We start from the raw sequence: 12050 nt of genomic DNA, 5'->3' as shown, positions 1-12050 counted from the left end.
AGTAACTATGAGCTGGTTGCACAATGTTTTTATATGTTTTAATCAGGTACTTGAATGTTATAATGTTAATTCATATGTTTGTTAAAGAGCAGAACAGAATTGTAGTGTCAGATTTTTTCCCCCCGTTCCCTTCCTTCCAATTATGTCTTCCATTACAGTGCTCCGTGATTGTTTTTGTACAAACTGAGGGGGCAGGAGCAGCTTCCTGGAAAGGAGGTGAGGTTGAAAAGATGATTTACAGCAGTGTTCTTCAACCACCGGTCCATGGACCGGTGCCAGTCCACAGAAATTTCCTGCCGGTCCATAGGGCCGGCATGTGCATCAGGCCCAAAACTGTGTTCTTCAACTGCCGATCCACGGTGCGATCGATGCGTTGTTAATAAGATTATATTATGTGTATATATGAAAAATGAATGGAAAAAATAGTGTTACAATTAGGACTATGGGGGCAGGGTCTGGGGTGGAGACTGTGTAGAGATGGGCAGAGTCTGGCCCACGACTTAGCCCAGTGTTCTTCAACCGCTGGTCTGCAGACCGATGCCGGTCCACAAAATAATTATTTTATTTCTGCCGGTCCTTAGGTGTAAAAAGGTTGAAGAACACTGATTTACAGCATTCTGCAAGCAACTTGCTGGTTCAGATGCATAACCCTAGCATTCAGGACTACTAGACACATCTACAAAATAAGAACCTTGGGGGAAAATTCTAAAACTGGCACCTAAACTTAGGTGGCAGTAGGTGTCCTACTGGCGTCTAAATAAATGGAGCCGGAATCAAGCCTACTTAGATGCGTTAGGCTGCCGAATGCCAAAGTAGGCATGGCCTACACCGGAAGTGACGGTAGGCAGCCTAAAGCACCTACATAGGCACAATTCATGCAAAGATAGGCGCCAGAAATGTAGGCCTGGAAAACCTGGGCCTGCATTTCTGGCACCTATCTTTGCTGGGGGATCTCGACGATAATCCACAGCCTGTTTCAGCTGATTGCATCAGAGGAATCCCTGATCAGCTGAGCTGGCATGACTCCCTGAAACCGCAACATCTCTCCTGCCTATTCTTGAGGCTCGGGGGAGTGGGGTCAGCAATGACAGGTGGTCCACTAGACCACCGGGCTTGTTTTTTGGCTCTGCAAGGGGAGGAGAGAGAATCGGAGCCATTTTGGTGGCAGGTCTGAGCTGCTTTATTTTCCTGTCAGTGACTGAGTCAGTCAGTACTCATGCACTGACAGGAAAGTAAGGCCATGACAGCTTAGACACTGCCAGTAAATATCGACTTTGATTCCTCGTAAATGGAGGAGTTTTCCTTTTTGAGAACCCCCCTCCCTCCCCCGGAGAGCTCATTTTGATATTAATGGCCTCATTATACTACTTAATTGTATGACCTAATTGAATACTACATTTGCTTAGTACTGTTAGAAAGCACAGAAAAGACTACGATGAGCCGTTTTGATAATTGGGCGGTAAAATATGTGCATTTCATGATGGTTTAACACAATCATTAAATGCATGGTGACTTTAGAGAATCTAGGCATAAAACTCTAGGCAAGTTATGCATAGACATAATCAATCTGAAATGGATTACAAACACAAAAACATAAAAATAATGAAACAATATATTTATAATCAAACCTAATCCTGCTATGATAACTTTCTGCTTTAGACATCATGCAACTCAACACTAAAAGGAGATAATTGCTACATCAATAAATTTGTCCTAATTCATTCAGATTTTCACCAAACGCTTATTGAAATAAGATTATTTTTACCACAATTTTAAACTCGTTAAAATTTCTTAGAGTGTGAATATGAGCTGGCAATTCATTCCAGAGTTTAGGACTTTCATCATAGAAATTAGATGCTCTGTATTCAACTAGCCATATTATATGAAATGGAACATCTAATAAATCTGCCATACATAACCGTAAAGTTCAAGAAGGCTGATGATGTAAGTGTAAACTAGATGAAATTACTGCTGAGATTACCTATCCTTGAATCTGAGAATGAACACTACAACTTTTATGAATCTGCTAAAACCTATCTTTTTACACACGCCTTGGGGATTTAAGTGCTTTAATTGATGGCATTGAACTGAACATCATTTGGCAGACTGAGGGCTCCTTTTACTAGGTGTGCTAGCATTTTTAGCGTGCGCTAAAGATTAGCGCATGCAAACCCCACGCTAGTTTTTAGTGCGCACTGAAGATTAGCGTGTGCAAAACCCGTGCTAAATGGAAAATACTAATGCAAGTTCTATGGAGCCATTAGCGTCTAGTGCACGCGGCATTGTAGTGCGCGCTAAAACCGCTAGCGCACCTTAGTAAAAGGAGGCTTGATTTTTTTTTACGGGGAATAATATTTAGTTGTTGCTTTTGTTTTATTGTTCTGTTATTTTATTTTATTGTAGTGTTTTAATATTGTATTGTAGATTGTGATAATTATGAATTTTATGACTGTGGAAATTATGTAAGTTATTTTATAATCCACCTAGCTTTAGGCCCCTCCTCTGTTCTTTTCTATCAAAATATTGTAGTTCTGCCCAGTTACCTTTTGTATCAGTAAGTCATGGTTTGTCAGTGTATGATTGCCATATTGAAATCTGTTTTAAATTTACAGTATTTTATATAGTTTTTTTATACTATTACATTACATTACATTATTGACTTCTATTCCGCTTGTACCTTGCGGTTCTAAGCGGATTACATTGGAAGATATCTGGACATTTCCAGGAAGTTACATTACATTGGAAGATTGCTGGACATTTCCAGGAAATTACTATGTAAAACCACTTTGATATTTGATAAGGCTGTATATCAAATTTTAATAAACCTGAAACCTGAAATGAGTAAATAACTAAATATATGAAGTTTTCTTTTGAACCTCTAGGAACAACATCTCTCAAGTTCTTAACTTGGGAAGTACTCTTCCTCATAAGTATCACTTCAGTTAGGAGAGTTAGTGAGCTGCCAAATCCATCAGCACAAAGTTGTCATGCCCACATCCTAAGTTTTTAATGAAAGTTGTAACACCTTCCATCTTAATAAAGAAATAGTGCTTCCCACTGTCTGTCCGAAGTCTCATTTGAACCCTCAAGAACTCATTTGAATGCTCTAGACCAGGGGTAGGCAATTCTGGTCCTCGAGAGCCGGAGCCAGGTCAGGTTTTCAGGATCTCCACAATGGATATGTATGAGATGGATTTGCATGCACTGCCTCCTTGAGATGCAAATCGATCTCATGTATATTTATTGTGGATATCCTGAAAACCTGACCTAGCTCCGGCTCTCGAGGATCGGAATTGCCTACCCCTGCTCTAGACTGTAAATTGTTTATTGTCTGCTACTTGAACAGAACTGCTTCATTCAGGAAGTCAACTCATCTATTTATTTAATTTGATCCAAATAGAACTAGAAGGCCCATTGTGGAAAGAACCTTAGCAAATTGACTGGCTATAGTTGTACTTTGAATAAGTATTTATTCCACTCATCTGCAATTAGAACTATAGCAATTACAGTAGCTTTCTTGAAATCTAGGTCAGTGACCAAAATCTGCAAGGCAGCTGCCTTGTCCTCTCTTCATACCTTCACTGCATATTGCTGTTTGGACCAGACTTCAGCACAGGATAGTGTTTGTGGTAAAGCAGAGCTGGCCAATCTGTCCTTATCACCTAACCACTATCACACTTGACTGTGTGAGCTACTGTAAAGATTAAGGCCTAGATCAGGGGTGGGCATCGAGAGCCGCAATCCAATCGAGTTTTCAGGATTTCTCCAATCAATATGCATGAGATCTATTTGAATGCACTGCCTCCCATTGTATGCAAATGGATCTCATGCATATTCATTGGGGAGCTCCTAAAAACCCGACTGGATTGCAATCCTTATTGCCTACCCCGGTCCTAGATTCTCTAAAAGTTGCCTTAAAAACCGATGGACCATTGTCGCAGGTGTTATAGTAGCGATTTTAAAAAAGCGAGTCATTCTCCCAAAAATGGTCATTCAAATAAGATTGGTGGAGAGTAGTAAAGATTTGCTAAATTTCCATGTGCCTATCACTGGTAATAGCGATGGGCACATGGGTAGAATAAAAGTAACCACCCCCCCGAACCAACAACAAAAAAATCAAGCTACAAGTAACCCTCCATCTGTCAGCGGAAGAGATGCCCAATCTCTCCTGCCGCCAACGCCAAGCAACAAAACACCCAACACCCCCCCAGCAAAGGGAGAGATACCCAATCTCTCCTGCCGCCAACCAACACCCTTCCCCCAGCAACAGGAGAGATGCCCTGGGATGCATCCGGGGAGGGACCTAAGGCTCTGATTGGTCCAGATGCATAAGGCTCCACCCATAGAAGAGGCCTTAACCTGGGCAATTAGAGCCTCAGGCCCCTCCCTGGTGCATCCCAGGATGCACCAGGGAGGGGAAGGCCTGACATTTTGAAGAAGCTGGCCAGCTGACCAGAGGGAGTTGGCATCCCTCTGGCCATTCATCTGAAAGTAAGGTTAGGGGGAAAGGGCAGGTGTAATTGGAGGCACAGAGGGGAGGGGTGTTGTGTGGCTGCAGGAGAGCATGGGCATCTCTCCCACTGCTGAGGGGGGTTGGGAGGTGTTGCACGGCAGTGGGAGAGATTGAATATTGGGCTGTTGGAGAGGGGGGCCATTGTTGGGGGGGATTGGTCTGTGTGTAGGGGGGGTTTGGATGGCCGAGGCAGAAGGGAGTGGGCATCCCTACTGCCTCTCTTTTATTGGCAGCCATCAGGGGTAGGGGATAGTTGTTGTTGAGGGGGACGGGGTGAATGTGGTCTGTCCAGGTGGCCGAGGAAGGAGGGAGTGAGCATCCCTACTGCCTCTCTTTTTTTTGGCAGCCGTCAGGTGTGGGGGGTAGCCGTTATTGAGGGGGGTGGGGTGAGTGTGGTGGGTCCAGGTGGCCAAGGCAGAAGGGAGTAGGTATCCCTCCTGTCTCTCTCTTTTTTTTCTGCAGCTGTTGTCGGGGTGGCCAGCACAACTTTATTTTAATGGGGACAGGAATTGTGCGTGTGTTTCCACACACATTTGTCCCATTAAATAAAAAAGAAAAAAAACGGACTTCCTGCCCCGAACAGCTACGCAGCAGGAGGCTCCTTTTGGGGCTTCCTTTGCCACTCAGCTTTTTGGGCTTCCCCTATCAGCTCTGCACATGTTTGAAAGTCACTTTTCCAGCAACTGGTGGGGTGGGATTATGGCCGACCTTCGCAAAATTTGCATGCAAAAGTAAGTCATACATCAATCGTTCTAAAATTGGACAATGAATCAGCTTACAGCGACCCACTCACCTGAATCGACCATTTTTAGAGCATCCGGCCCAGAGTTCCCAGCTAATTGTGTCTGCTCTTTCCAGTTGTTACCTTTGGCTTCCCGAAGTGGTCATTTGGGCCCAAAAGCTTGCCCTACAGCAGGGGTGTCAAAGTCCCTCCTCGAGGGCCGCAATCTAGTCGGGTTTTCAGAATTTCCCCAATGAATATGCATGAGATCTATTAGCATACAATGAAAGCAGTGCATGCAAACAGATCTCATGCGTATTCATTGGGGAAATCCTGAAAACCCGACTGGATTGCGGCCCTCGAGGAGGGACTTTGACACCCCTGCCCTACAGGATTTAGGTTTTCTTAATTGCTTAATTGTTATGGTTATAGCTTATTACATTTTATATACCACTTTTCCTGAGTACATTTCAAAGCGGTATACAGGCTAAAACATATAGAAAAAAAATAAATCCCCTTTTACAAAACCACGCTAGCATTTTTAGTGCCGGCTGTGGCGGTAACAGCTCCGACACTCATAGCATGGTTTTGTAAAAGATGGGGGGAGGGTAAGATAGGAAAGAAAAAGATGCATATTTGCTTATTGGGATTTATTAACTGTCTTTTTATGAAGAGATTCACCCAAGGTGGTCTACAGCAGGTTTTAAGTTCAGGTGCTAAAGGATTGTCCCTATCTGTCCAGGAGGGCTTACAATGTAACTATGGTACCTTGGGCAATGGAGGGTTAAGTACACATACTATAAGTCAGCATGAACTGAGATTATTTCCTTGCCATTTTTGTGTGTCTTCTGCAGAAAAAATCTATGGCAGGGGTGTCAAAGTCCCTCCTCGAGGGCCGCAATCCAGTCGGGTTTTCAGGATTTCCCCAATGAATATGCATGAGATCTATTAGCATACAATGAAAGCAGTGCATGCAAATAGATCTCATGCGTATTCATTGGGGAAATTCTGAAAACCCGACTGGATTGCGGCCCTCGAGGAGGGACTTTGACACCCCTGGTCTATGGGCTCCTTTTACTAAGGTGCGCTAGCGTTTTTAGCGCACGCAGCAGATTAGCGCACGCTAACCCCGCGCTACATGGCTAGAACTAACGCCAGCTCAATGCTGGCGTTAGCATCTAGTGTGCGTGGCATTGTAGCGCGTGCTATTCCGTGCGTTAAAGCCCTAACGCAGCTTAGTAAAAGGAACACTATGTGTTATTTTTTAAGACATTCTTTCACCTGAGGTAACATGCAGGCAAATTAGAATACGGAAGAAAAATGACAAATATATTATTGTAGCTATAAGATATCTTATGTTTAGGAATTGAGGAGTAGTCTTGGATTAAAACAGTGGACTGAAAACCAGGAAAGCCAGGGTTCTTTGTTACTTTTCTATATTTAATGGCCATAATTTCATATCCTGCCAAATGAAGCTTTATCCTGTAAGCATAAAAAGAGTGTTTCAAATATATTTTTAGAATTACTGCAGTAAATCGCATATTGTTTTTCTTTGTAGGTGATAAAACCAGATTTGAATTAACACAACTAACACCACCAGGTATTGTTAACGATCACTTTTAATAAGCATTTCATTCACTTGTAATATAAACTTCTTCATGTGATCAAGTTGACTATTACACTGTTACATTAATGCATTTTTCCACACTTTTGATTGGATGCCAGAATTAATTTAACCAAACTGAGCAAGTAAATGAGGTCTAAATGATGAATACAGTTTAATCAATTTCCAAGTTACAGTTCTTGGGGAGGAATTGAAGCTAGTAGCCAGTACAATAGAATTAATATGCTATAATTGTAAAACCTCTGTGTTATCTGCTGGGAATATTCCTAGCAGACCCTTTTCAGTTAATACAGAGAAAACATCTTTTAATACTGTATATATTAACTGCATTGCAGATTACATGATACAGTTAACTACACTTCTCCCTCCTTATTCATGGTTTCAGCGATCGCGGTTTCGACTATTCGTAATTTTTTTTGCCTGTACCTCCCCCCCCCTTAGAGAATCGATCGGAGGTAGCCCGCATTGATCAGAATTGTATCGGAGCAAGGAGGAGGAGGCGAACGGAGGAGCAGGGGACAATCGCAGGCGAGCAGCTGCCCCAGGAGCACAGCTCTCAGCCACGGACGCAGCTTCGGTGGCAACTTCGTGCACGGACCTTACCTGGTGGTCTAGCGGTGACGCGGGATGGAAGCAATCTTCCTACACTCCTGCCCCGTGCAGAGCCATCATCAAAAATGGCTGCCGTGAGTTCCCGTGGTCTCACGAGACTACAACGGGAACTAACGGCAGCCATTTTCGATGATGGCTCTGCACGGGGCAGGAGCGTAGGAAGATTGCTCGTGCCCCGCGTTATCGCTAGATCACCAGGTAAGGTCCAGGGGTGGGTCGGAGTCGCCCCAAAAGTTATTTGCGGGCCGGCTCTGCCCCTAACCCCCGCGTATATGGAGGGAGGAGTGTTTTCCTATTCAGGTGGCTTTAACTGTGTCATCTGCCATTTAACAGTTAATACACAGTAACTACCCTCTACATTAACTGTAAGACACAATTTCTGTCCATCTTGTTCTCCTTTCAGCATTAGGTGTTAATGTGGAAAATTACTGTATATTAGTTGCTCACTTTAATAGCATTAACAGCTAAGCAAGAAAGCATCTCCCTTTCATTTTATCAGAATTGGTGATAAAATTACAATTGCTTACTGCTTTATGTACAGTAGTTTATTATACTGAGATGGACACAAGGTGGCAGAATAACCCTGTAGCTTAGGCTTTATAGACATGAAACGTGTGCAGTCATTTTTCTCTTTCTTCTTCCATTTAATGAATAACTATTAATATAGTGATTCTAAATATTTACACCCCCCAAATACATTTTGTAACAGCTTATCTAACTTGTGCAGGTCGTACACACATAAATTACTATAATTTGCAAAGGGAAGGCGTGCAAACTAGAGGCTGAATGAATTTTGGTTTCAACCCCAAATCTTTTTTTCTGTCTAGTTTCAGCTGAAAAGTTATTTTAATTTTTGGCCATGTTTTCAGTTTCAGCCAAAAATGACCATGCATTTTGGTGGAAGCCCAAAATTTGTGCATTATTCTATTTATTTAATTTTCTATACCGTTCTCCCAAGGGAGCTCAGAATTTATTCAGGCATTTTTTCTGTCTGTCCTAGTGAGCTCACGGCCTATCTAATGTAATGGGGTGATTAAGTGACTTGCCCAGGGTCACAAGGAGCAGCATGGGTTTGAACCCATAACCTCAGGATGCCGAGGCTGTAGCTTTAACCACTGCATCACACTCTATTTGTCTCCTTCCTTCCTTCCTTCCTGCCCCCTCCCGAACAGGTGCTGCCTCTCCTCCAAGACCACCTCAAGTGTCTCCCCTACGCAGAGATCCCCCTGGGCCTATTTTATAATCCCTGATGTTCAGCGGGATCCTGAGTTATTCCTGCCCATTTTGGGTCTGCCTTCAAAATGGCTGCCATGAAAGGTGCATTGCTCCTACCTTGACTACACCACTAGACCACAAAGAGGCAGCATATTCTCACATGTGGGTGATGTCATCTACAGAGCCCCAGTACAGACAGAGAAAAGCGTAGTATCACTTTAAACTTTAGCAAGCTTTGAGACTGCCCACACCGCGCATGCGTGAGTGCCTCCCCACTCGACGCCAGCTCGTGAGGTCATCAGTTTTTTGTTTTCTGCAGAGTGAAGAAGACGCATCTCTTTTTTCTCCATCGAATTGCCTTCCCGTTTAATATTTTAAGTGAACTTTTTCAAGTATTTCAGTTTCTTTTTCTGTTATTTATTTTTGAAAATCAATGAAGAAGAATAGTAGACAGAAATTTTGGGTTTTATTTATTTGAAAACAAACTTTTTTAAAAGTTCAACAGCCCTCACGCAAAGTTCCATCCATACTTCATACCGGGATCATTGATGGATTTTCAGCCTTATTTCTAATTTACTCCGGCTTGCCCTCTTCGATTATATCAGACTCCAGGGCTATGGTTTAGGAGAAGAGAAGCTATATTGTTTAAAGTTTTTCTTCTTTTGTTTCTTTCTTATTTCACATATAGGTCTGGAGTCAGATTTCCAGTGACTGGGACTTGCCAGTACCGGTAGACATCCATACCTTCATCGGTGGCATATTAGCATCGCGTCTATTTGATGGATGCCTGTTTATACTGATGTTTCCACCACATTGACAAAGATGCATCGCAGTGGGCAGTGGTGCCCTATCAATTAAGCATCGAGTCCATTTGATGCATGGCTTTCTGGGCAATATAGGTTGTCATTCTGAAGTGCATTGCATTTTCAGGCACTCACGCTTTGATGCCTGTGGCGCCTTCGATACCACTTGATGCTACATGGTCATGGTGCTTCCACTTCATCAATGAACCTCGATACAGATTATTGTTTTGAAGTGCAGTGCCTCCTCTTCATACATCACTCCGTACATCACTCAGTACCGATCCATACTAAGTGTAGCATGTTCAACAACGGTACTTTCTCCAGGTTCTTCTTGCAAAGTAGTATTGATGATCATCGAACCTTTGTGTAGTATTTCCTTGCATATAGCAATTTTTCTTCAATACTGGGGCATCTATATCGATGGTACCTGTCCGGAATCCATCATCGAGCAATAACTCCACTTCGACACTGGTGTCTCCATTTGTACTACCCCTCAACAACCTGTGCAGGATATTGGTTCCAGGGTCGATGACTTTATGTGCATTGCTCCACATTGTTTTCATAGACTATAAGAACATAAGAATTGCCGCTGCTGGGTCAGACCAGTGGTCCATCATGCCCAGCAGTCTGCTCACGCAGCGGCCCTCAGGTCAAAGACCAATGCTCTAATTGAGTCCAGCCTCACCTGTGTACATTCCAGTTTAGCAGGAACTTGTCCAACTTTGTCTTAAATCCCTAGAAGGTGTTTTCCCCTATAACAGACTCTGGAAGAGCGTTCCAGTTTTCCACCACTCTCTGAGTGAAGAAGAATTTCCTTACATTTGTACGGAATCTATCCCCTTTCACCTTTAGACTAGAGTGCCCTCTTGTTCTCCCTACCTTGGAGAGGGTGAACAGTCTGTCTTTATCTACTAAGTCTATTCCCTTCAGTATTTTGAACGTTTCAATCAAGTCCCCTCTCAGTCTCCTTTTTTCAAAGGAGAAGAGGCCCAGTTTCTCCAATCTCTCATTGTGCGGCAACTCCTTCAGCCCCTTAACCATTTTAGTTGCTCTTCTCTGGACCCTTTCGAGTAGTACCGTGTCCTTCTTCATGTACGGCGACCAGTGCTGGACGCAGTACTCCAGGTGAGGGTGCACCATGGCCCAGTACAGTGGCATGATAACCCTCTCCGATCTGTTCATAATCCCCTTTTTAATCATTCCTAGCATTCTGTTCACCCTTTACGCCGCCGCTGCGCATTGTGCAGACAGCTTCATTGACTTGTCAACCAGTACTCCCAAGTCTCTTTCCTGAGAGGTCTCCCCAAGTACCGCCCCAGACATCCTATATTCGTGCATGAGATTTTTGTTACTGACATGCATCACTTTACACTTATCTATGTTGAACCTCATTTGCCATGTCGATGCCCATTTCTCGAGCTTAATTATGTCACGTTGCAGATCTTCACAATCCCCATTTTGACAGAGCATTAGTTGCTGTTTGAGGATTTCATCAGAGGGGTACTGAAGACATCAGTTCCATCTCAGCCTCTGTTCTTCAAAGTCATCATCGATGTTCATCTTCAGAGCATCAGAGCATCATCGAAACATCGTCATATGTCTGTAAAAACTACATCGATACATCAAAGTTCGTCCTCGAATCATCGAGTCAGTTCATCAATCTATCGACGTTCTTCATCAGAGCATCAACGTTCTTTGTCTAAACATTGTCATGAAACAGTGAATAAGAAAAGGAATTGATGTTTTGTCTCAGATGGCATAGCTGCATATCTTGAAGCGTCAGTCAGTATGGGTCCAAAACAACAACATCAATGATTTTCATCGGTTACTGTGACAGGAATCCACAATTTTTTTTCCTGTTGTTTGGACTCAATCACACACAGACTAGTGGGGGAATCTAACATGGATGTAGAACCTGTTAAGTTAGATACCAGGGTCAACCAGCATCGATCCACGTTGCAACTGCCTTTCCATACAACTTCAGGAATCCACCATGGGTATAGAGCCTGTAAGGTGGTCTTTTTCCTGTTCTCTAGATACAAACATGCAAAGACAAGTGGCAAAATCTAACATGGATATAGAGCCTGTTAAATTAGTTTCCTTACCATGTTTAAAAAAAATAAATATGACAAGCAGTGTTTACTTTTGTGCTTATGCACTATCAGTGGACATTCTCTTTCTCTATTTTATTCATTGAAGCAAAATGCAATCTCTGCTTTATCCTATAAGCAGGATCAACCAGGTTTTTTACTGAAACATGCCTTCCTCTGTACCATCAATGTTCAAACAGTATTTTCCAGAAGGCTCATATAATTACTTTGAAGTATCTTTCCACCACATCCTTTTTAAGATGTTTTTTTTCATTTTACTCTAGTTTATCTTAAACAGAGTCTCTGGGCCGAAGGTTTCAGTACACGGTCTAAAATTACAGCATTATATGTTCAAACATCAGTGCATACTACCCAAGTTCTAATAGATACAATTATAATTCTAGACCTGTTTCTGCTCTGCATTCTATACAGGTCACATTCATATCTTTCAGTTTCCTTTTCAATTTCTAGC

At 42.7% G+C, this 12050-nt stretch overlaps 1 protein-coding gene across 4 annotated transcripts in view; it reads left to right on the top strand.

Annotated features, from left to right (window-relative positions):
- Positions 1-12050, top strand: part of SPATA6L (spermatogenesis associated 6 like) — a 200189-nt gene that overhangs the window by 52952 nt on the left and 135187 nt on the right. For all 4 annotated transcript variants that reach the window (XM_033925524.1, XM_033925515.1, XM_033925542.1 and 1 more), the window contains one exon: positions 6793-6834. In XM_033925524.1, the coding sequence (XP_033781415.1) occupies positions 6793-6834 (42 nt within the window). The remainder of the gene's footprint in view (positions 1-6792; positions 6835-12050) is intronic.

Source organism: Geotrypetes seraphini, chromosome 1 (genome assembly GCF_902459505.1).
Source record: "Geotrypetes seraphini chromosome 1, aGeoSer1.1, whole genome shotgun sequence".
Classification (NCBI taxonomy): Eukaryota; Metazoa; Chordata; class Amphibia; order Gymnophiona; family Dermophiidae; genus Geotrypetes; species Geotrypetes seraphini.
The sequence above is the reverse complement of the archived record's forward strand: the minus strand, read 5'-3'. Positions and strand labels throughout refer to the sequence as shown.